Source organism: Ovis aries, chromosome 6 (genome assembly GCF_016772045.2).
Source record: "Ovis aries strain OAR_USU_Benz2616 breed Rambouillet chromosome 6, ARS-UI_Ramb_v3.0, whole genome shotgun sequence".
Classification (NCBI taxonomy): Eukaryota; Metazoa; Chordata; class Mammalia; order Artiodactyla; family Bovidae; genus Ovis; species Ovis aries.
In genome coordinates, this window is record NC_056059.1 from 58,996,169 (window position 1) to 59,021,525 (window position 25,357).

General features: G+C 36.9%; 1 protein-coding gene across 15 annotated transcripts in view; it reads left to right on the top strand.

Moving 5' to 3' along the window:
- Window positions 1-25,357, top strand: part of KLHL5 (kelch like family member 5) — a 99,464-nt gene that overhangs the window by 30,483 nt on the left and 43,624 nt on the right. For 5 of the 15 annotated variants that reach the window (XM_060416967.1, XM_060416968.1, XM_015096443.3 and 2 more), the window contains 3 exons: window positions 15,976-16,158; window positions 18,858-18,994; window positions 19,499-19,695. In XM_060416967.1, coding sequence (XP_060272950.1) covers window positions 15,976-16,158; window positions 18,858-18,994; window positions 19,499-19,695 — 517 coding nt within the window. Of the gene's footprint in view, window positions 1-628; window positions 816-1,785; window positions 1,882-15,975; window positions 16,159-17,805; window positions 17,920-18,857; window positions 18,995-19,498; window positions 19,696-25,357 lie in introns of those variants that run through there. The other 10 variants (XM_060416963.1, XM_060416964.1, XM_060416965.1 and 7 more) reach the window with 6 other exon arrangements.

A 25,357-nucleotide genomic window follows, 5' to 3' on the forward strand; every position in this document is an offset into this window, starting at 1 on the left:
GTTTGCAATGGATTATAGTCATTTTTTAATTTTAGTGAAAGTGAAAGGTTTTACCAGGAGATGCACATGGTACTTGCCAGTAATTTTTATTTGCACTGTTGTGGTTGTCAGTAATATTTTTCTTATGGTTATTTCTCTTTGTCCTATGTTGCAGCCCTCTTGACTAATACAGAGAATACAGTAGCACATCTCTTTCTAAGATGACAGCTACTAATTCCTGTTAGCTTGACTTCACTGGAAATTGTGCTATTTAGGGAAATGAAGGACATTCCTTCAGGAAAGTATAAGGGAACATAGAGGAGCTAGATGTGGTCAGCTCGTAAAAAGGGGGCAAAAAGAAGGGGAAATGAGTTCGAAAATTAAAAATTGGTTAAATTCATATGACTTTATCCATTTTCACCCATGGAGCCAGGCTTTACTTTTGAAATGAATTTTCTTCTTAATCAGTTTAAACTACTATCACATCTTAAGAAATAAGTTAGAGCCTGAAAGTCACCCTTCTGATTCATCTTCAAAAATATTTAAAGGCTTATTTTTCTAGATTAATTACTGGATCCTTTTTCTTTTAAAATTTCTCTGCAGGTTTTGATAACACTTGTAATTTGTATGTTGGTTATTATTAATATAGGCATCATAAGAGATGGAGACAAAATGAGTTCATATATTCAAGCATCTCTTACTTGGGGATATTTACCACCTTCTCTTCTAATCTTCAGAATATGGAATTCTGAACTGTGGTGTTGGAATAGTAACAAATATAGACCAGTCATCTATGCTCATTTGTGTTATGGAGAGAGGGGAATATCTTTACATAGGTAACTAGTATATTTAATTTTAAAAAAATAATTAGTTCATGATTTAGCATTATATTAAGAGAATAGAAGCCACTGATAATTTTCATATGGAGATCATTTGAATTAATATGGTTTCATTGTTTTGTATTGTCTTTGGATACTTGTTGCCATAAAAGGAGTAATTTATTTAGTAAAAGGTTCAGGGTTTACCATTTTTGTGAGAAACCAAAGAGTAATCAATCATCTTTGCATCTGAAAATCAATATAATGTATCAAAAATATTTTAACAAAATTAGAGGAAAAAAAGGGTTCATTCATTTACCAGCATAGGTTATAAAAATCTTAACATGTGTCTTCTACTTGGAGAGATTATACATATGTGAGGGAGTATAAAATTTATATACATGTATATAATCTTACATTACACACACCTGGGTCACTGTAATTTACTTCCTTACAGGAAAGGTAGTTTGCAAAGCTAATGATTACCGAAATTAAGTTACTCTATTCTTTAGTATCCACATTAAAATGTCATCTTGATGGGATAGTCATTATGACAGAAAAAGATTGCTTTTATTTTTGAACTGAGATTGCTGTGTGCATAGTTCAAGAATATATAATTGATGTTTTTATTTGTAGGAGTTATAAAAATCAGAAAATTATATTTTCTAAAATTTAAAATGAATGTAGCTATTTTTTAAAAAAAATGCTAGTAGAGAAGATTGAGAAAATAAATAGTAAGGGAATAAACAGTTCACATCTGCAGTGACCAAACTCTTTCTAAAATACTATTTCAAAAATAAAATGTACTTAAAGAAAATGTCTTTGATTTTTAGATTTGAGAGGAAATGTGTCAAAGAAATTTAATATTCTTGGTGGCTTAAAATTTCTATCCTAACATCTTACTGCAAAAAAAGTGGAAATCATTTTAGACTTTAGAAATGTCATTTGTGTGTGTACTTTTACTTTTCCATTTTTTTTTCCAGATTAAATGTATCAGTTTTCATACCCTTCTTCAATCCTCCAGCTCTAAGTCTTTGATCTTCATCATGAGGATACATGTATTTGCCTCCAGCTTTTTGATTAAGTGAGCAATCTCTCTAGGTGGTTGCCCTTCTACTGTAAATAAATCAAAAACTATCACTGTTAATGTCAAAGAAAGCTACACTGACATTCATCAAATTTTGTATATAACTTGAATATAGTTCTTTTCCTTATATACTATCTGCAATAAAATATATAGCAAACATTTTATTTCAGTATACCATAGACTGACATGACATGACGGGGGAATTCATATGATATATGTTTCATCAGTTGTATTCAAACCTGCCTGACTCTTCAATTTATGGTAATTTCTGCTGTCTCACATCTAAGTGATTTAAAAGTTTCTTATCTTTTAACTTTGACTTGTGTCTGTAGCTTAGCCACTTTTTCTCCAATGTCGTTCCTTTGTTATTAAAATACAAACTTTGATTTTTACACCTTGAGGAATTTTAGGCCCTGAGTAACAGAATTGTGACCTTTTGTGTGAGCAGTAGATTTCTATGACTGTAACTCAAGATGAATTTTCACCAGGGCCAGTCAGGTTTACATGATTAACTCATCTTGGGACCATAACATAAACACAGTTTACACTGTTGATTGGCCAACTTTGAAATTATGGTATTTTTACATAGTGAAGAAACTTTCATTATTTCAACCTTGTTTATGAAGTTAAACATTTTTTATTTCAGATTATTTTTTAATTTATTTAAAATAGTAGTATTTAAAATACTACTGTATTTTCTAAATATCCCAATAAAGTAATAGCTAATACTGGCTGGGTATTTAATGTCTGTGAGACACTGTTCTAAGCATTTTAGTGCTGTATTACATCATTTAGTCTTCACAGATTTCTGGGTTTGATTGTCACTATTGTCATTCTAACTGTAGAGATGAGGCCAGTGAGGCACGGAAAGGTTAAGTAACTTGCTCAAAAATAGTAAGTAAAATGAAGCTGCATTTTTAAAAAACTAAAGTTTGTATTTTTGTAATACTTTCAGATTTACAGGAAAATTACAGAGATAATGTAGTGAGTTCCTATATATCCCACACCCAGTTTTCCCTATTATTTCCCTAACAGTTATTAACATGTTAGAACATGGTGTATCCATTACTGTGAACCAATATGATACATTGTTATTAGTTAAAGACCATACTTGATTCAGATTGCCTTAATGTCTGAATACCTAAAGTTCTTTTTCTGTTACAGGATCCCACCTAGGATACTGATGACATTTAATCATCATATATCCTTAGGCTCCTCTAGGCTATGACAGTTTCTCAGACTTCCCTTGTTTTTGATGACCTTGGCAGTTTGGGGAGTAGTGGTTAGGTATTTTGCAGAATGTCTTACTCATTTGGGATTTGTCTGATACTTTTCTCATGATTAAACTGGGGTTATAAGTTTTAGGGAGGAAGACCACAAAGGTAAAGTGCCATTTTCATCACACCCAAATCAATGATAGATATCAGTCTGACTTACCATTGTTAATATTGACCTTGGTCTCTTGGAAATAGCTGCATTTTGAACCCAAACCATTAACATGTAAATTTCATGGACAAATACCAGTAGACAGTTCTCTGTGACTTTTCATTTAATCACTGAGTTCGCTTTGGATTAACATAATAGTTACTGATTCATTCTAACCAGTTTTACCTTCTCTCCTCAACTAATTTTCTCAGCGTGGTTCTTGAAACAAGCCACCTCTGACTGACTTACAGGTATAATCTCTTGACAGCCATTTACCCACAGTCATCCGATCCACTGTATTCATTGCTTGCTATTCTGTTTCAGCAGATATCCTTGAACGCTTCTGTTCCTGGTCTGTTGATTTGCCTTTCTTTGATTCATCCTGAAGACATTCAGGCCCTTCTCTCCCAGCAAGGGGTTATCTTCATAATATAGCATTTCTCAAGTGCTGTCCCTTTTTTCTTGACCCTTTTTTTTCTCATTAGATGAAGCATTCTTGATTTAATAGAAGTCTAGATTAGGACAGATCTTAATAGGAGCATAAATTTTAAACCCAAGAATTTATGTAGAATTAATTGAAAGTAATTAGTAGTGTCTCTTTCTGTTGTTGACCCTTTTTAATATTATGTTTTTATGTCAAACACCTTCTTTGAACCAGTCTATTAATTCTGATTCATTTTAAAATTAAAATCTTATACATCTCCACATGAAAAAAAACCTTTACTTCCAGAGATGGCAGAGAAGTTCTACTATATTGTACCTATATCAAGAAAGGATGTATTGTAATGTACTCCTCACACATAAGCCCAAGTCATATCATGGATACCCTTGACATAAGCTATAGAACCTTTCCCCAGAAAACCCTCTGTATGTGTGTGTCTATATGTGCATGTATGTACACACACATATGTTAAATATTTCATACAGGGTTCAGTTCAGTCACTCAGTCGTGTCCAACTCTTTGCGACCCCATGAAGTGCAGCATGCCAGGCCTCCCTGGACATCACCAACTCCCGGAGTTTACCCAGACTCATCTCCATTGAGTTGGTGATGCCATCCAACCGTCTCATCCTCTGTCGTCCCCTTCTCCTCCTGCCCTCAATCTTTTCCAGCGTCAGGGTCTTTTCAAATGAGTCAGGTCTTTGCATGAGGTGGCCAAAGTATTGGAGTTTCAGCTTCAACATCAGTCCTTCCAGTGAACACACAGGACTGATTTCCTTTAGAATGGAGAGGTTAGATCTCCTTGCAGTCCAAGGGACTCTCAAGAGTCTTCTCCAACACCACAGTTCAAAAGCATCAATTCTTTGGTGCTCAGCTTTCTTTATAGTCCAACTCACATCCATACATGACCACTGGAAAAACCATAGCCTTGACTAAACAGACCTTTGTTGGCAAAGTAATGTCTCTGCTTCATAAATCCCCTAAAGTCTATCTTTACATTGTATCAATCAGTGTTCTTAGTTTTAAGCAACTGAAACTGACTGGCTGGTTTAAACAGAATAGAAATTTATTGAAATCATTAGTTCCCAAAAAGAATTAGCTTAGCAAAACGGCTGATGGGTTCTAGAGTTGCACAACTGACCTTTGTAAGTCCAAATTTTTAAGGCAGAGGAAATTTTTATGACACTTAACTGCTTCTATGTTCATCCATTTGTAACTAGACAATGAAGTTTTACATTTTTAGAATTAGATAAATTAGGCATGAAAAACAGTGATACAGACATACACACAATCACTCAATATGCACAAAGCCGTATAATTTGGCCATTTAACTTTAGGGAGTATGTTAGTAGAGAATAGGCCAAGATGATAAGAGATTCAGAAATCTAGTATCTCAAATAAAATAGAAGTTTATTTCTCTGTCATCTCACAAATGGACAAATGGCTCAGGGCAGACAGGTAGCTCTGCTACCCAAGTTCCCTCAGAGACCTAGGTTCCTTCCATACTCTTTCTCCATCCCATAGGGCGTTATTCTTTCTTTATGGTCAAAGCTTCCTAAGCTCCCCCTCCGCATTCTAGCCTGTGGGATAGAGCAAGGAAAGAGCAAGGAGGACATTAAGCTATTAACACAAATTACAGATATTAGTTCTGTGCATGTGCCATTGTTGAAAACCTAGTCACATGGCCACAGTGAGTAGCAAAGGAAGTTCAAATGTGGTATCTGCCTGGGTAGCCGTGTGTCCAGGTAAAACTCACTACTGTGGTGGATGTGAAGAATGATTTGGGGGTTATGATCAACAGGGTGCAAGAGGTGAAGACAGCTGGATAGCTGTCTCTTCAGAATCCTTTTGATCTAATTTTTGATGAGTTTTTTTCAATATTGTGTACTATTTTTTTTACCATTAGACATTAGCAAATAGAGATAAACAGAAATAAAAAAAATAAAAATCACTAATTACCCTACCACCTTGAAATAATAACTATTAACAATTTGAGGCAGTGTTCGTCCAGTATATTTTATGCTAGTATAGAATAAAAATATGTTTTTAGAATAAAAACTGAATTTCATTGTGCGTACTGTTTTGCAACATTTTTGCCTTGACATATTCCTTTCCCTATTTGGAACCACTCTGTTGTTCCATGTCCAGTTCTAACTGTTGCTTCCTGACCTGCACACAGATTTCTCAGGAAGCAGGTCAGGTGGTCTGGTATTGCCATCTCTTAAAGAATTTTCCACAGCTTGTTGTGATCCGCACAGTCAAAGGCTTTGAAATAGTGAATAAAGCAGAAGTAGCATGTTTTTCTGGAACTCTCTTGCGTTTTCAATGACCCAACAGATGTTGGCAATTTGATCTCTGGTTCTCTGCCTTTTCTAAAACCAGCTTGAACATCTGGAAGTTCACGGTTCACATACTGTTGAAGCCTGGCTTGGAGAATTTTGAGCATTACTTTGCTAGTGTGTGAGAAAAGTGCAATTGTGCGGTAGTTTGAGCATTCTTTGGCATTGCCTTTCTTTGGGATTGGGATGAAAACTGACCTTTTTCAGTCCTGTGGCTCCTGCTGAGTTTTCCAAATTTGCTGGCATATTGAGTGCAGCACTTTCACAGCATCATCTTTCAGGATTTGAAATAGCTCAACTGGAATTCCATCACCTCCATTAGCTTTGTTTGTAGTGATGCTTCCTAAGGCCGGCTTGACTTCACATTCCAGGATGTCTGGCTCTAGGTGAGTGATCACACCATCGTGATTATCTGGGTCATGAACATCTTTTTTGTTCAGTTCTTCTGTGCATTCTTGACATCTCTTCTTAGTATCTTCTGCTTCTGTTAGGTCCATACCATTTCTGTCCTTTATTGTGCTCATCTTTGCATGAAATGTTCCCTTGATATCTCTAATTTTCTTGAAGAGATCTCTAGTCTTTCCCATTCTATTGTTTTCCTCTATTTCTTTGCACTGATCATTAATGGGTTTATCTTTCCTTTTCTCTTTTGCTTTTTGGTTCTCTTCTTTTCACAGCTATTTGTAAGACCTCCTCAGAGAACCATTTTGCTTTTTTGCATTTCTTTGTCTTGGGGATGGTCTTGATCCCTGTGTCCTGTACAATGTCACGAAACTGAAACTCCGTCCATAGTTCTTCAGGCACTCTGTCTTATCAGATCTAATTCCTTGAATCTATTTCTCACTTCCACTGTATAATCATAAGGGATTTGATTAAGACCATACCTAATGGACTAGTGGTTTTCCCTACTTTCTTCTATTTAAGTCTGAATTTGGCAATAAGGAGTTCATGATCCAAGCCATGTCAGCTACCGGTCTTGTTTTTGCTGACTATATCGAGCTTCTCCATGTTTGTCTGCAAAGAATGTAATCAGTCTGATTTCGGTGTTGACCATCTGGTGATGTCCATGTGTAGAGTCTTCTCTTGTGTTGTTGGAAGAGGGTGTTTGCTATGACCAGTGCGTTCTCTTGGCAAAACTCTATTAGCCTTTGCCCTGCTTCATTCTGTACTCCAAGGCCAAATTTGCCTGTCACTCCAGGTGTTTCTTGACTTCCTACTTTTGCATTCCAGTCCCCTATAATGAAAAAGACGTCTTTTTTGAGTGTTAGTTCTAGAAGGTCTCGTAGGTCTTCATAGAACTGTTCAACTTCAGCTTCTTCAGCGTTACTGGTTGGGACATAGACTTGGATTACTGTGATATTGAATGGTTTGCCTTGGAAATGAACAGAGATCATTCTGTTGTTTTTGAGATTGCATCCAAGTATGCATTTTGGACTCTCTTATTGACTATGATGGCTACTCCATTTCTTCTAAGATCATGGCATCTGGTCCCATCACTTTATGGCAAATAGATGGGGAAACAGTAACAGATTTTATTCTTGGGGCTCCCAAATCACTGCAGATGGTGACTGCAGCCATGAAATTAAAAAAACACTTTCCCTTTGGAAGAAAAGTTATGACCAACCTAGACAGCATATTAAAAAGCAGAGATATTATTTTGCCAACAAAGGTCTGTCTAGACAAAGCTATGGTTTTTTTCAGTAGTCATGTACGGATGTGAGAGTTGAACTAGAAAGAGAGCTGAGTGCCAGAGAACTGATGCTTTTGGACTGTGGTATTGGAAAAGACTCTCGAGAGTCCCTTGGGCTTCAAGGAGATCCAGCCAGTCTGTCCTAAAGGAGATCAGTCCTGGGTGTTTGGAAGGACTGATGTTGAAGCTGAAACTCCAATCCTTTGACCACCTGATGTGAAGAACTGACTCATTGGAAAAGACCCTGATGCTGGGAAAGATTGAAAGCAGGAGGAGAAGGGGACGACAGAGAATGAGTTGGTTGGATGGCATCACTGACTCAATGATCATGAGTTTGAGTAGGCTCTGGGAGTTGGTGATGGACAGGGAGGCCTGGTGTGCTGCACTTCATGGGGTCGCAAAGAGTCAGACATGACAGAGCTACTAAGCTGAACTGAGCTGAAACATAAAATTAGGGGCTTTCCAGATGGCTCAGTGGTAAAGAATCTGCCTGCCAAGCTGGAGATGTGGGTTTGATCCATGGGTTGGAAAAATCCCTTGGAGAAGGAAATGGCAACAAACTCCAGTATTCTTGCCTGGGAAATCCCGTGGGGTCACAAAGAGTCAAACACAACTTACCAACTAAACAACAACAAACATAAAAAGTAGGTCATAAAAGGCAGAAACCCAACTCAAACTGACAAGCAAAAACTAAAGTTTTTGATTCACAGAAGTAAATAAAAGCTCAACTTTAGATGTGATGAATTCAAATACTCAAATAATGCCAGAAATCCTTTTTTTCCTCCCTTTCTAGATTCTCTTTTTCTCTGTGATGGCATTTCCTTATGCAGGTTATCTGTGTGGTAGCAAAAATCCGCTAGCAGCTCCAAGCTTAAGTTTTATCAGCTTAGCCTCCTCCGTGGAAAGAGAGTGACTCTTTTCCAAGAGCATCAACAAACATCTTGAAACTGACTCGTTCTGGCCTTGTTTGGCTCTCATATCCACCCAACTGATGGTGATTGCCAGAGATATGACACTCCTATTGGCCAGGCCTTGGTCCCTTGCTCACCTCTGCTCAGTGGGAGGAGTCACCTCTGCCCAGTTCCTGAGAGCTGAGGTAGGGAATGTGTGGTTTCCCAAAAGGGAGAAATGGATCTGTCACCGTAAGAAAGAATCCTTGGATAGGCAAAGGCAATGTCCAATAAAACAACCTGCTATGGCATTAAATGTTCTTCTGTGTCTTTTTAAATGGCTGAATCATTCTATGCACAGACAAAACTTGTGGTTATTTAACCAATATTTTCTTATCGGAAACAACCTATGATAATCCTACTCCCCTACACCCCCTAACTAGATCTCTGCATACAGATGACTATTTCCTCTAGATAAAGCCCCAAGAGTGTGCACATTTTGGGGGATTTTTAATCTGTATTCTCAAAGTCATTTCAGGAACATCAAGGGTGTCCATACTCAGTCGCTTCAGTCACGTCCGACTCTTTGTGACCCCATGAACTGTAGCCCCACCAGGCTTCTCCATCCATGGGATTTTCAAGGCAAGAACACTGGAGTGGGTTGCCATGCTCTCCTCCAGGGGATCTTCCCAACCCAAGGATCGAACCTGCATCTCCTATGGCTCCTGAATTGCAGGTGGATTCTTTACCCACTGAAACACCTGGCAAGCCCTTCAGGGGTGTTAAATATTTTAATTCTCAGCAGCCTTGCATGAGGGTGCCCACTGGCTCTTCTCCTTCACACTGATTATTGTTTTAGAAATTTTGATTCTTATATAAACAACATTTAACTCTTCCCTACAGATACTCTGGCCACAGGACCAGCAGCGAACGCCTTAAATTCAAAAATATTTCTCTTGAGAAGGGAAGAGGTGAAGGTCTTTTTCTTTGTCTCTTGTCATTTCTCTGTATGCACCTTGCCTTGTCCTCACCTTAAAAGAGATGACTCCAATTCCTCTTCCTCGTTACTCATCTAAACTCTTAAGAGTTTCAGTAATCAGATCTCACCTGTTACTTGTTGCCTTTCCAGACACTAGCCCATGCTGATCTTTCCTTTCTTTGTATTCTGATACCAGTTACATTCCAGTTGGGAATGTACAAGATGATTTGTTGGAGGAATGCTACAATATGGATAACTGGAATGTATTTATTTACATTTTATCTTTTAAATCTCTTTTTTGTTTTATAATATAAATAATTGTATGATATATGTATATCTTTTATAAAGTCAAATGTCTATATATTGGGGCACATGCTTAAAAGTATACTGTAAAGGATATGCATAAAATTCTTTTAGAGACTGCTAGCCTATACTAAGCAATTTACATTCTTATTTTACATTTGTGACTTTGAATATGTGCAAAAGATGCCAAAAGATTCATTATACAGTCATTTGCACGTTGGCAAAGGCATGAATTCTGAATGCCAAAAGCTGAGGCAGGTGGCTAGGAATAAATCACTTACCTAGGGAGTGAGCCAGACAGACCATGAATAGAGTTTCAATGCAGCTTTGTTTTCTACTCAAAATCATGTAGTGTATAATCCTTGGGAAGTGATTCTTAAAACTTCTTTTGAAAAAATTACTCCATTAAGAAAGCCTAATGCAAGTACTTCCCCCATGGTCCGCTGACAGACTCAGAGCTCTCAATGCAGGGGGCCCGGGTTCCATCCCTGGTCAGGGAACTAGATCCCACATGCCACAACTAAAATTCCTGCATGCTACAGCTAAGATCCAGCATAGCAAATAAATAAATACAAAAAAAAAAAAAAAAGAAAGAAAGCCTAATGCAAGTTCTGGTGATGAAAGTGAAGAAATCTACATAATTTGTAATGAAGAGGTAGTTCTGGCTGTAGTGCATACTGTGTGTGCACACATGTGAAATCTGAAGAATTGCAAGTGATTATTCTTGCTGTTTACTTTTTTTCTACTTCATAAAACTCAGCTCCTCAAATTCCAAGTCCCTTCACTGAAAAAAAAAAATCATATCTTCTTTGCATCCCCACAGTTTTAACAACTGGTGCAGTGCTTCATCTTACATAGTTGGTGACTTGATTTGTTTGATACTTGCCTCTTTTCTATGTTTAGGCATTTTTCTGACTTATAAATTGATTGCCTACTGCAGAGGAACAGTAAGCTAGAAATTAAATGTTTCCCTGTGACCTGGCAATATCCAGCAACATAGAGTTCATTATTCTATATTGAATGTATGTTATAAAAGATTTGAATGATCTCATGATGCAGTTCTTTGAAATAAGACTTACCGTCTTAGTAACATCAAAGAAATAAAACTAAGCGGAAATGTTAGATATTTTCTTCTGTTACCATGCAGAGATAAAGTAGAACTCACAGACAGATGTGTTTTAAATGCTCCATAAATAGCCTATTCCCAGATGTTTATATTATGGGTTAGGATGTCTACTGGGCGTGTTAAGTCAGTTCAGTCACTCAACCGTGTCTGACTGCGACCCCATGTTCTGCAGCACACCAGGCTTCCCTGTTCATCACCAACTCCCGGAGCTTACTCAAACTCCTGTCCATCGCATCAGTGCTGCCATCCAATCATCTCATCCTCTGTCCTCCCTTTTTACTCCCGCGTTCAATTTTTCCCAGCATTAGGGTCTTTTCCAGTGAGTTGGTTCTTCACATCAGGTGGCCAGAGTATTGGAGTTTCAGCTTCAGCATCAGCTTCAGCATTCCTTCCAATGAATATTCAGGACTGATTTCCTTTAGGATTGACTGGTTGGATCTCCTTGCAGTCCAAGGGACTCTCAAGAGTCTTCTCCAACATCACAGTTCAAAAGCATTAATTCTTCAGCACTCAGCTTTCTTTAAAGGTCATTTTAATCGGGAATTAGGAAATTTAGTTATAAAAATTAATAATGCTAGGGATCATTTTTTAGGAAGACAGCCAAAGGAACAACAACGTGTAAGACAAAAGGCTGAGATTACAGGTCTTTCCATTGGTCTTTGAAAAGCGAGGCTCTACTATAGGAGTTGATTTACCTTGAGTGTATATTTATTCTATGCTAGGGCTATGCATTCATTACTTCATTTAATAGTCTTCCCATGAAAGATCCTCTAAAAGAAAGTATTATGTATTACTTATCTGTATTGCTGTTGGAAGTAAAACTTAGAGAAGTTAAATACTTGTCCAGATACATGGTGACAGAGTCAAATCAGCACTATGCAATAGAAAGCAATTTCTGCAATGACAGAAACGTTCTGTATCTGCACTGTCCGATCTGGCAGCCACTAGCCCCATGAGGCTATTTGAACATTTGAAATATGATTGGTTCAACTAAGTAAGTGAATTTTTATTTTAATTAAAATAGCCACATGGGGCTAGTAGCTACTGTATTGGATAGCACAGCTCTAGAACCTTCCTAAAATACTCTTAATCATACACCATACCTCTCCAGTTCACACCTTGAAACCAAAGCACATAATAGGAAAAAAACGGTAATAGTAACAATACTGACACTATACACAGACCCACAGTATTAAAAACATTTGATTAGCCAGAGATAGAGATTTATCTCTACACATAGAAACTTGAGACTCCTTTTCTCTTATACCTAGCTAAGGGGCAGTAACACAGTAGTAGACTTTTGTCTAAGATCTTTAATTCTAGTGTCTTCTTCTTCTTAAATTATCCTCATTCATTTTGTTCTATCATTCTCCCTTCAAACCTTTAGTCTTTGCACTCACTGATGCTTCGGGCAGAGGTTAGCAAAAATTTCCATTCCTTTGTGAGTGGTTTGACCAACATTCTGAATGGCTTCAGGTCCTGGCTTTGTATCCAGCTGCCTATATGTCCTTTGTTGATCTCTTTGTGCTGTTCTGGGCCTCAAAATGTTCTCATCTGCAGAGTAAGGGGGTTGAATTAAATGACCGCATTGGTTCTTTCTGGATACAAAGATTCTGTATATAATGGTTCTAATGGCTAGGGTTCTATAGTTGTATGGATATGCAGTAAATTCTTTTTTAAGTAAATTCTTAGATTATTAACATTGTATGTACAAGACCCCAAATTTCCTCGAACAAAAAATGTTGGAAAGCTGTGCAGCTTTTCACGTGTGATTAGCTCTGTTCCTACCTCTTTCTTGTTCCTTTTGTGAATAGATGGCTTCAGTCTTCCACAGACACAAATCCGAAGCCTGTACTTCTTTTGATCCTTCATCTGAAGCTGTGGGAATGATTGCTATACCCAGAAATCTCTGAATTAATTGTCGCATTGAAATAACATGTTCAACACATCATTGAAATGGCATGTTTAACACATGATAGCAAATGAAGCCTTGAAAGCAATTCAAGTTAAAAATGTTTAGAAGCACAAATAGTTGTTTGTTAATGTGTATGTATTTAAACAATTTTAATGTTTTACCATTATGTTCATTTTGAAAATAACAAGTATTCTATTAAGTTCTACTAGTTCATTTAAAATATTTAAAGAAATTCATGTAACTGAATTGTAACTGAATTGAAGTATCTATTACATATATCAGTGTTTTTGAATCTGTACATTCATCACATGCTGACTTGTATAATGTATGCATCTCTTCTCTGAAGTCTGTTGGTGGCCTTTAATCCACGATGTGTTAGGATCACCTGTAGGGCTTTGAAAAATACAATGTTCAGGTCTCACTTCAGACCTGCTGAATCAATCGTAAGGAATGAGACCTTGAGCACAGAAACTGAAATGCTTTCCAGGTTATCCTGATTCATGTCTCAGACTGAAGAACTAAACACCTTGAAAGTTCTTGACAAGAAAAGAGATGGCCCCTTTATTAATTGGACTTATACCAACATCAAAGCTAGCCTGTAATAACTTAGTGATGTTAGTATTATAATGGAGAAGGCAATGGCACCCCACTCCAGTACTCTTGCCTGGAAAATCCCACGGACAGAGGAGCCTGGTGGGCTGCAGTCCATGGGGTCGCTAAGAGTCAGACACGACTGAGCAACTTCACTTTCACTTTTCACTTTCATGCATTGGAGAAGGAAATGGCAACCCACTCCAGTGTTCTTGCCTGGATAATCCCAGGGACGGGGAAGCCTGGTGGGCTGCCGTCTAGGGGGTCACACAGAGTCGGACACGACTGAAGCGACTTAGCAGCAGCAGTATTATAAAGTTTTGTTGTTCTTTCAGAATTAAACATTAATGTGTGTTTTGATGATGGCAATTCATCACTCAAAAAACACCCAGCTAATTCATTGTCCAGTCATTACTGAGAATTTATTATAAAGTATGAAAAATGTGATGCAAAATATAGGAGCACCCCCCCAACTTTACTTCATGTGTTCTTATTCTTGAAAGAATTTGGGCTTATAAAATCAGATGTTCAGAGACTTCCCTGGCAGTCCAGTGGTTAAGATTCCACACTTCCACTGCAGGGGATCAGAACTAAGACCCCGCATGCCATGCTGTGCTGTCACACATACACACACAAAATTAGGTATTCTAATCTTCCCTCATCCTTAGATCACTAGTCCTCATAATCATGTTGTCAGTATTTTGACAATAGAAAACTACATTTTATTGAGAAATGCTTTAAATCTTCAAGTTGGTATTCATCAAAGTCAACTATTTGTTTTTGCTTATATTACATTTTACCCTAGATTTTAAAATAGTTTCTAATTCTCATTTATTTATATAGGCAACATACAGTTATACAATACTCCATGTGTTTTTATTCTAATGATCTTAAATGTAAAGTTGAGTATTGTATACTAGGTTTCCCAAGTCATTACACCAATAATATTCATAATGTGCAATAAATACTTTCTAGATAATCTGTATTTTGCTTCTATTATCATTATTCACAGCTACCGTCTAAGAACATTCTTTAGGACCCATATTTGTATGGCATTGAAACTGCGGTGAGCTGGGAGGCTTTAGGTAGAGATACTTACTATTCATGGCCCTGCTAACTTTCAAAACTGATACATCTGAATCAACATGAGAATTCTTATGAGTAGAATCTGTATATATAATCCTTGTTACAAACACTTGTGTGTATTTTGCCTCTTCCTCCATGTAAGTCCTCGGTCCTCATGGTTAGAGAAAGAAAGAATGGGAGATACACACCTGCTCTTGGCCACTTTAGCTGGGAGGTGACACAGTTCATTTCCACTATAAGACCACACCCATCTGCAAGAAAGGCTGGGAAATGCAGTCCAGCTATATTCTCAGGAGAAAAAGGGTTTTGGTGAACACACAGATTTCTCTGCAATGGCCCTATTTCTGCCATGATCAAACTCTCTGACTTGTGGCAAAGCAGTTAATCTCCTTGGCTTCAATTCCCTTTATTATAAAAGAGTCAAAGACTTTGATAAGGTTATTAGATATTTATATTAAGAAAGTTCTCAAGATATAGCAAGGCTTGATTCAACAAAGCATTTATCAGAATCATGATATCCTTAAAAGTAGATCTTATGAGAAATGAGAACTAAGTTATGGCCCAGTTGGTGGTTTTGTGGTTAATTGCATAACCATGGGATGTTAATTACTTGATTCAGATAATCTTGGGGAAGGGATCTTAGGGGGAAGGAGGAAAGGGGTGGATTTAGGATTTCATTCTTAGTCTCAACCTTTTCACTTTTTCCATCAAGAAATCATGAAAATATTGAACTCATCACACTCTTCACATAATTTGGAAATTTCAAATAATTTTTAGATACTGTCTAAAATCAAATGAATTATTTACAATACTGTGTTTATGATCATATATTTTGTATTATAAACAGTTGTCTTAAAATGAACTGTGAAACATAACCCATTTTTAAATAAAGGATACCTTGGATTTATATCTGCAAAATAGTTTAATTGTTTTCCTGCCTTCAAAAAGTGATCTCCTCTACCCTTAAATATAATGTTGGCACTGTGGCTGTCAGTATGAATATAGTTTGGCACTTCTTCAGCAGAGATGTCATACTGACCAGAGAAGAGACCTCAAGGACAGTCAAAGAATATGTGTTACATAGCTGTTAGCTAGAAGGTACCACATTTACTCACAATGTTTGTAAGAAACACAGATGATTTGATCTGTCATTGATTTTAAAAGGCAAAAATGATAGATGATTACACATTAATATTGACTGGTATTATTACTTCTGTTACATTTGAAGGCTTTAAAAAGACTTAATAGGAAAGATATTTTTAATGTGTTCATAATGTTTCAAAACATGTGTTCTCTTTCTTTTCAGGACTTCCAATAGTAGTCAGACATTATCATCCTCCCATACTATGGAGCCATGTTCATCAGATGAATTCTTCCAAGCCCTTAATCATGCTGAACAAACATTCAAAAAGATGGAAAACTATTTGAGACACAAACAGTTATGTGATGTAATTTTAGTTGCTGGTGATCGCAGAATTCCAGCTCACAGGTAATTGTTTTCTAAATTCCTATATGTGTGAAATACTTCCTTGATCATTTAGTAATGTATGTTGAGGTAACTTGTTCTAATTGATTATTCAGTGGAGTGTTTTGGTAAATGAGTGTATTTCATGGACTTTCTGCAAAGAAAACAGTGCGTATGAAATTATTACGCACTGTGTGCTCAGTTGCTTTAGTTGTGTCTGACTCTTCGTGAGCACGCAGTGTGTAACAATTTGGCATAGTTTTCAGCTACTATTTAAGTCACACCCCACCTAATTTTATCTGTTGTGTAACTTTCGGTAAACTCAATGGAAATTAAAGTGGTGATTATTTAGAAACAAATTGGTAGAATGAAGTGGCAAAACTGTTGAGTTTTAAAATAGCCAACTCTATCCCACCTTCTTGGAGTAGGAAATGGCAACCCACTCCAGTATTGCCTGGAAATTCCATAGACAGAGGGTCCTGTCAGGCTACAGTCTTTGGGGCTGCAAAGAGTTGAACATGACTGAGCGACTGAGCACATCCCAACTTCTGTTTGCTGACCTCCAGAAAATATGAAAGGCAGTAGTGCTAGGGAATAAAAGCATTTAACAGTAATGAGGTATTACTTTTTGTTGTAAGAAAAGGAAATGGAAACTGTTTAATAAAGAACAATTTTTCTCCTAATAATTCCATATTTAATTGTTCAGTGTTAATCACCATTATGATCCCAGAGGCTTTTTTTTTTTATATACCTTTCAAAACTAATTAACACTGTGTCCCAAAAGTTTTGTTAAACCTTCTAAAGTGAAAGTAAAATTAAGAAGCATGGGCTTGGTCTTACAGTCTTTAATGCCTGAATCAGCATTCATTTATTGAGATGCCACTATATGTTGTGACCAAAAGTCCATGTTGTGAGTGTGGGTTTATTAGAGATATTTCAACCAGAATTTCTAGAGGCATTTCAAATTTCCTGTTTCCAAAACAGAACTTAATACCTTACCTGTAACACCTGTCTGTGTAAGACACCATCATCTCACTTAGATTACTTGTGCAAGAAACTCCTAACCCATCTCCCTGTTTTCACTCTTTTCCCTACATTCTGTTTTCTACACAGCTGCCTGAGTGACCCAGTAAAGTGGTACTTAGATATGGTCGCTCCTCTGATCAAACTTTCTAATGCTTCCTCACGTTGCAGCGTGAAACCCCATGTCTTCCCCGTGGCTTCTGTGACCTAGCTTGCTGTTACTTCTTTATCATGCTGCCCACCATCTTACTCACTCTGCTTCAGCCGCTCTGACCCCCTTGTTGTTCCCTGCATGTGGTAGGGATGCCACTTCTGCCTTTTGATGTTTGCCCTGGCTACTCTTCTGCCTGAATGCTGTTCTCAAACACCTGTATAACTAATTCCTGCACCTCCTTCAAATTTTATCTCAAGTGTCACCTTCCAGTGAGACCACCTATTTAAACCAACTCCCCATTTGCTCTTACCCTACATTTTTCCCCGTGGCACTTATCACTTCTTGCCATAATTTAGAATTTACTTCTGCTGTGTATTGTTGTCTTCTTGTAGACTGTGACTCCATAAAAGAAGGGATCTTTTGTCTAGTTTTCACACCACCACATCTCAAAGTATCTAGATCTCTTTGCAACCGCATTAACTGTATCCCACCAGGTTCCTCTGTTCATGGATTCTCCTATCAAGAATACTGGAGTGGGTAACCATTCGTCCTCCAAGAGATCTTTCCAACCCAGAGATCACAATCTCCAGCATCTCCAGCATTGGCAGGCGGGTTCTTTACCACTAGTAGTGCCACCACTTAAAGTCTATTTTTGCATATATGTGACTATCAATAATTTGGACAGAGACATACCTATTATATAATAATGTATTATTATAAAAAGATACAAAATATACTTTTGTATTGTGGTAACAAAGATACTATAATTCTATAACAAAATATAAACATTATAGTATACTCTAATAATTTAAAAATCATAAAAGTTTAAGATAACCTGCTAAAACCAGTGTCAGATGTCTCCCATGTATTTACTACTTATATAATTTAAAAAAAAAAAAACCTTAGGTTGTTTTAAAAAACGATAAGCTGAAGAACCTTTACATTTTTTCCTGCATTCTATATATCATTAGTTTAAATAATATTACAGCTTTTTTTCAGGATGATAAAAAGGGATATTTGAGTAGTGAATGAGTAAATCATTTACATTGGCAGAAAACTTTCAGTAATAGAAATTTATTATTCAAAGGAAGAGACTAGAAGGTAGGGAGCTTGAGCTCACCATGTATACACACTGCTGTATTTAAAATGGATAACCAACAAGGGCCTCCTGTATAGCACATGGAGCTCTGCTAGACATTATGTGGCAGCCTGGATGGGAGGGGAGTTTAGGGGAGAATGGATACATGTATATGTATGGCTGAGTCCCTTTGCTATCTACCTGAAAACTCTCCCAGTGTTGTTAATCAGCTATACTCTGATACAAAATTAAAAGTTAAACAAGACAAAAGGAAAAAAACAAAGGAAGAGACTAGAGCATAAAGCAATTTATCAAACTTAAAATGCATTTCTTAGTACCAGACACTTTCTATGGGTAACAAAGTTTTTTAAACAATAGAAGAAAGAGAAGGAAAGAAAGCCAAGTGTTTACTACTGAACATCAGCTTTGATGTCATCACTGATTTTTTTTCTTCTGATGTGCTCTTAGATTGGTGCTCTCCTCTGTCTCAGATTATTTTGCTGCCATGTTTACTAGTGATGTCAGGGAAGCAAGACAAGAAGAAATAAAAATGGAAGGTGTAGAACCGAATTCCCTATGGTCCTTGATTCAATATGCATATACAGGTAATAAATGTGAAAATACAATGAATTTAAAACCTCTTAGATGTAAGTTGTATTATTAGATTTCAGATTTCTGCCTTTATTAAGCCTACCGCAGTTAATAGTTCTGCTGCTATAATCACCACCCTTGGTGGTACCTCTGTAGATAAAATCTCTATATTAGAACCTTTAAAGTGGTTATTATAATTAAGCTTTTGAATGATATTTTTACATGTTAATGTAATAATTTGATGAATTGTACAATGTTTTTCACTTTTTGCATTATTACTAATCATTCTTTGAAAATTCTGGAAACAAGCTATTCATTTTTTATTTTAGTAGAAGTCACAAAGCACTGGTAGCTTATTTTTCACATTTAGTCCTTTTTTTCTTTTTGGAATGTCTTAAATCATCTATATCTGGAATGCATGTCATGAGCTCTTAGAATTATTATTGTTTGCATCAATTACCTTATAAACCAAAGTTAATATAGTTCCATAGTTAATGGAATTTCTTTTTATCATTAAGGCCGCCTGGAATTAAAAGAAGATAATATTGAGTGCCTGTTATCTACAGCTTGCCTTCTTCAGCTTTCACAGGTTGTAGAAGCATGCTGTAAGTTTTTAATGAAACAGCTTCACCCATCCAACTGTCTTGGAATCCGTTCTTTTGCTGATGCTCAAGGTTGTACAGATTTGCATAAAGTGGCTCACAATTATACCATGGTATGTATTTTTTTAAAAGCAGGAAGGCATATGCGCTTGCCTTATTCTTTATTGTTGCAGGCTCGTCTGCATGTTGCTGTTTTCCCATGGCTCTGCTATGTGTCTTGAGGTTCAGGTTCGCTGTCTAGTGTGTCATATTTTCACTGATGTCTGAGGGAAAAACCCCAAGTAATACTTCTCCTGGAGTTATAAGGTGGGCCTTAAATTACCACAGCCACTAAGAAGCAGAGCAGTATTTTAGAACTGTTTCATTCAAGGTTTTCAGTCTGCTACTTTAAAAAGCAGATTTCCCCTAGACAGTTTACCTTGTAGCATATGGATGAATTTCAGAAATTATCCCCTTACTCACTGATGGAAGTTGGTGATAGTGTATTGGTGCAGTGCTCGTACAGAAGATACGAGGATGGAAGAGGGAGGCTGTTTATTAAGGATAAATCTGACTATATGTAAAGAAGTATGTTTAGCTACCTAGAAAGATGTTCCTATTGATTGTAGCAAATTCTGTGCTGAAAATAAATCCCAGGGAGTTCTGATTCAGAAGGCTAGAAGATAATGGATACAAGTTGATCTAGGACAGCAAGAAAATCAGGGCATGTTGAGAGCATGCTGTTAGGACCAGCCTCCACCATCAAACAGTAGAAGGCTTTGGGCAGCAGAGGCGTGTGGATTTTTAAGGAGTGACCATTTTGCCATGCGGGGGTTTTCATACCTGGGTAGTGATGGAAGATTTTTGCTTTAAATGCTTCATTTAGGGCAATACATCTTCTGAGAGAGGAAAGAACGTGAGTATTCACATACACATATGTTATTATCCATGTTACTGATTTTGTCAACATGTAAGAGATATATTTTTGTCTACCCTGTCTTCCATTCCCCATCCTTCCATTGAGTTGGTTCATATGTGAAGGGATTGACCAGTACTTTAGGAATCTTGCACTACAGAAATAGAAATTGGGGAAAAAATTACAAGAACAGATCTTTATAACTATTGGGAAGATTAATTCTACCTATTTCATAAGCTTAAGCAAGGATTAAGTGAGTTAATAGAAGTTCAGCACTTAAAATGGTGATTGGTACATAGTACCAATAAAACAGTGATTGAGACACAGTATCAACCTGGACATTAAATGACACCATCATCATTATTATTTAGATTTATTCTGTTCCACACAGTAGCTACCTATGTGAGTGAGCAAAAGCCCTCAGGCAAAAGCACAACTTTTATGAATATTATTCTCCCTGTGGTATAACTGTTCCTGGGAAATGTTTCTAGTTTATGATGTCAAATTTCTTCAAGTGAAAACGATTGTGTGACAGGGCAGTACTATACAGACCTAGGATGGTATTAGGTTAATGTCTTTTAAATTAAGTCCTTTGAAATATTCCTTCCCTCCCACTCTAGTCTTTATCCTTTTTGTAGATTTCTCATTTTAACTTTTACACCTCAAGTTCGAATGCTTTTTGGAATAAGATGCACATAAGTGAAATAAAGCTGGATTTTTTTCTTTGTAATCAGTTCATAATTTAAGTAATATCTCTTACCTACGAAGGAGTTTTATTCACATGCAAACATTTGTATGCATTTAGGTCATTCTTATTGTTTACAGTAGAGGCATAGTTGCTGCTTTAATGCTTAGATATAAGTTAAATCTAAATTAGCTTGTGTTTATAAAGCTATATTTATAGCCAGTTAGTTGTGGTAGTTTTTTTCCTCAAGGCCATTATTTGACTTTATTCAGTTTCAACAGATACATAAAATTGAATTCTAATAAAAAGTAATTTAGAGACAGATGGTGTGATTTGAATTGTTGCTATGGGAACTGAATGAAAATGTATAGCAAAACTCAATCTTCAATTTAAATAAATCCCTCAGTAACTTCGTTTGCTTAAAAACTATTCCAAAGGGGGGAAGAGCATAATGCTAGCAAGTGTTTGGTAGCTTGATAGCTGTTTATATCATAAAATGGATTTAAAATATGAAGTAAGCACAGTGCCACAGAATGAAATCAAGTGTCACAATTAGCAAATAGTGCATATACTTGGGATGTTCATTCATCCTGCATGAATACAAGTAGGAAGGGATGAGAAGTTCCTTCTTGTAATCCTGAAATATGGAAACTTTTGTTCTTGTTCTGACTGCCGCTGAACATGACCTGAAACATATCGTTTAACTTCTATGAAAAAGTTCGAGACTGGTTATATCATTACAGATATTTAATGTCATTATGGAATAAATACAAACATTTGATTTTTGCAGTTTTAAATTTGGTTTCTTGACCTAGAAAAGCTATTTGAAACATTGAATTTTGCTAAAATACCTGCTTCAAAACCAGATTAATAATTTTGAAAAGCGCTTTGTGTTTAACCTTGAGTTCCGTAGTATTTCCATAAGGTGTTGAAAACTCCATTTCACTTAATACAGATTATACCAGAATGGAATGGGCATTGTTCTGAAATAGATATATCAACAAATAAACTATTAAATGAATATTTGTATAATCTTTTTCTCACTGATGAAATGCAGTTAATACCATTTGAATGTATGGCAATAGTTACTTCAGTGTTGTATAACTGTTGACTGTACTATACACTATACTTGTGAACAATTAGAAATGTATATTATTTTGATTTCTTCAGAATCTCATCTAAAGTTAAATAATAAATATCTTTCTATTTATGTGTGTGATCTTTGTCCCTAAAGTTTTTGATGCCTGCATAATAGCCAATTGAGTTACAACTCCCTAGAGCTGGAGATTTAGGCTGTTTCTCATTTTTTTTTAATATAATAGGTAACAGTACTGAGAAGCATCAGCTTTCTTCCCCCCTCTTGTGAATTATTTACCAAGGATTAAGCTTCTCATAGGATAGCTAGGAGTTGAGAGCTTCAACATTTTTATAGCCCTTGCTATGTGTTATGAAATCATTTTATAATGTCAGTATGCAATTGAGTAGAACAATTTGCTTGAAGCCATTTCAGCCCTGAGGTTTTATTAAAATCTATTTCTAAAAAATGATAATCAGTCATTTTAAAATAGATTCATTTGGGCATCTTTAACAAATCATGATGAATTGAAGCTATTGAATATCGTTAATTATTCATGTATGGTTTTCCTCTTAAGAATTTCTACGAAAGGAATGGAATGTCAACCCAAGATATATCTTTGATCAGTACCTAACTTGGGTTACTAGAGGCTATATGGAAAATATAATTCTCATCTTAATATAGAAGATAATTTTTGATAGTCCTTATCTCTAGCCCTAATTTAAATAGCTTAAGCTATTTTTAAACAGCTCTAATTTAAACAGCCTTAGCTTTTTTACTAAAACTCTGTGCTGAGACAGCCATAGTGCATTAAGAAGCATAAGAAACACATTAAGGGACAATACTTACAGAATTTGCATTTATATTATAACTATATAAACAGCCCGTGCATTAAGACTTGTACACCAGAAGACTATTTTCCTTCTCTTTAGATTGTTTAGCATAGTAGTTTAGTAAAAATTATTATTACTATTTCACACCTAAGGACATTTTTATCTTCCATTTCAAATTACAAAGAGCATGATTCAAGAATGTGGCCAGAACTGAGTCATCTTCAGTCTAAGATCATGGAGTCCCAGTACATTCTAGGTCAACATTTTTGTTTTGGCTCTGAAATCTCTAGGGGGCTCCAGGGAGCTCCAGTTCTTTATGTCTCAGCACAGAAAGAATTCAGTGAGAGGCCAATTCTGGAGTAGATATCACACTTCCATCATAATTCCTCCTCAGTATTGAGGAGGAGAGTTTTCTTGTCCCTACATGGACGAGGTGGGACTGTTGTGACACTATGGAAATATTATTTCGGGTCCCAGTACAATGAGGGTCTTTCACTTTGAAATGTCACCTTTCCATAAAATACTGTTGTTGTTGTTGTTGATGTGTGCAGAGAGCATGTCCTAGGGGTTCATTAACTTACTGAGCTCACTGGGCAGGATGTGGGTCTCATGCCACCATTCTTTTATTGTTTGGGGGCATGTCTCATGCTTCTGTTTTACTGTTTTGTTGCTAAGCAAGGCTGCTTGCTAGAAAGCCTGCTTTCTTGAGTGATCATTAACTTCCAGGAGTTTCCCATACTTTTTTTTTTTCTACTTACAGTCTGCTAGGGCAATTAACTATTTAATCGCCTGTGTTATCCCTTTGTTCAGTCGCTTAGTCGTGTCCGACTCTTTGCGACCCCATGAATCGCAGCACGCCAGGCCTCCCTGTCCATCACCAACTCCCGGAGTTTACTCAAACTCATTTCCATCGAGTCGGTGATGTCATCCAGCCATCTCATCCTCTGTTGTCCCCTTCTCCTCCTGCCCCTAATCCCTCCCAGCATCAGAGTCTTTTCCAATGACTCAACTCTTCACATGAGGTGGCCAAAGTATTGGAGTTTCAGCTTTAGCATCAGTCCTTCCAATGAACACCCAGGACTGATCCTCTTCAGAATGGACTGGTTGGATCTCCTTGCAGTCCAAGGGACTCTCAAGAGTCTTCTCCAACACCACAGTTCAAAAGCATCAATTCTTTGGCGCTCAGCTTTCTTCACAGTCTAACTCTCACATCCATACATGACCACAGGAAAAACCATAGCCTTGACTAGACGGACCTTTCTTGGCAAAGTAATGTCTCTGCTTTTGAATATGCTATCTAGGTTGGTCATAACTTTCCTTCCAAGGAGTAAGCGTCTTTTAATTTCATGGCTGCAGTCATCATCTGCAGTGATTTTGGAGCCCCCAGAAATAAAGTCTGACACTGTTTCCACTGTTTCCCCATCTATTTGCCATGAAGTGATGGGACCAGATGCCATGATCTTTGTTTTCTGAATGTTGAGCTTTAAGCCAACTTTTCACTCTCCTCTTTCACTTTCTTTTTTTTTTTTTTTTAGTTTTTTATTTTTAAATTTTAAAATCTTTAATTCTTACATGCATTCCCAAACATGAACCCCCCTCCCACCTCCCTCCCCATAACATCTTTCTGGGTCATCCCCATGCACCAGCCCCAAGCATGCTGCATCCTGCGTCAGACATAGACTGGCGATTCAATTCACATGATAGTATACATGTTAGAATGTCATTCTCCCAAATCATCCCACCCTCTCCCTCTCCCTCTGAGTCCAAAAGTCCGTTATACACATCTGTGTCTCTTTCCCTGTCTTGCATACAGGGTCGTCACTGCCATCTTCCTAAATTCCATATATATGTGTTAGTATACTGTATTGGTGTTTTTCTTTCTGGCTTACTTCACTCTGTATAATCGGCTCCAGTTTCATCCATCTCATCAGAACTGATTCAAATGAATTCTTTTTAATGGCTGAGTAATACTCCATTGTGTATATGTACCACAGCTTTCTTATCCATTCATCTGCTGATGGACATCTAGGTTGTTTCCATGTCCTGGCTATTATAAACAGTGCTGCGATGAACATTGGGGTACATGTGTCTCTTTCAATTCTGGTTTCCTCGGTGTGTATGCCCAGCAGTGGGATTGCTGGGTCATAAGGTAGTTCTATTTGCAATTTTTAAGGAATCTCCACACTGTTTTCCATAGTGGCTGTACTAGTTTGCATTCCCACCAACAGTGTAGGAGGGTTCCCTTTCTCCACACCCTCTCCAGCATTTATTGCTTGCAGATTTTTGG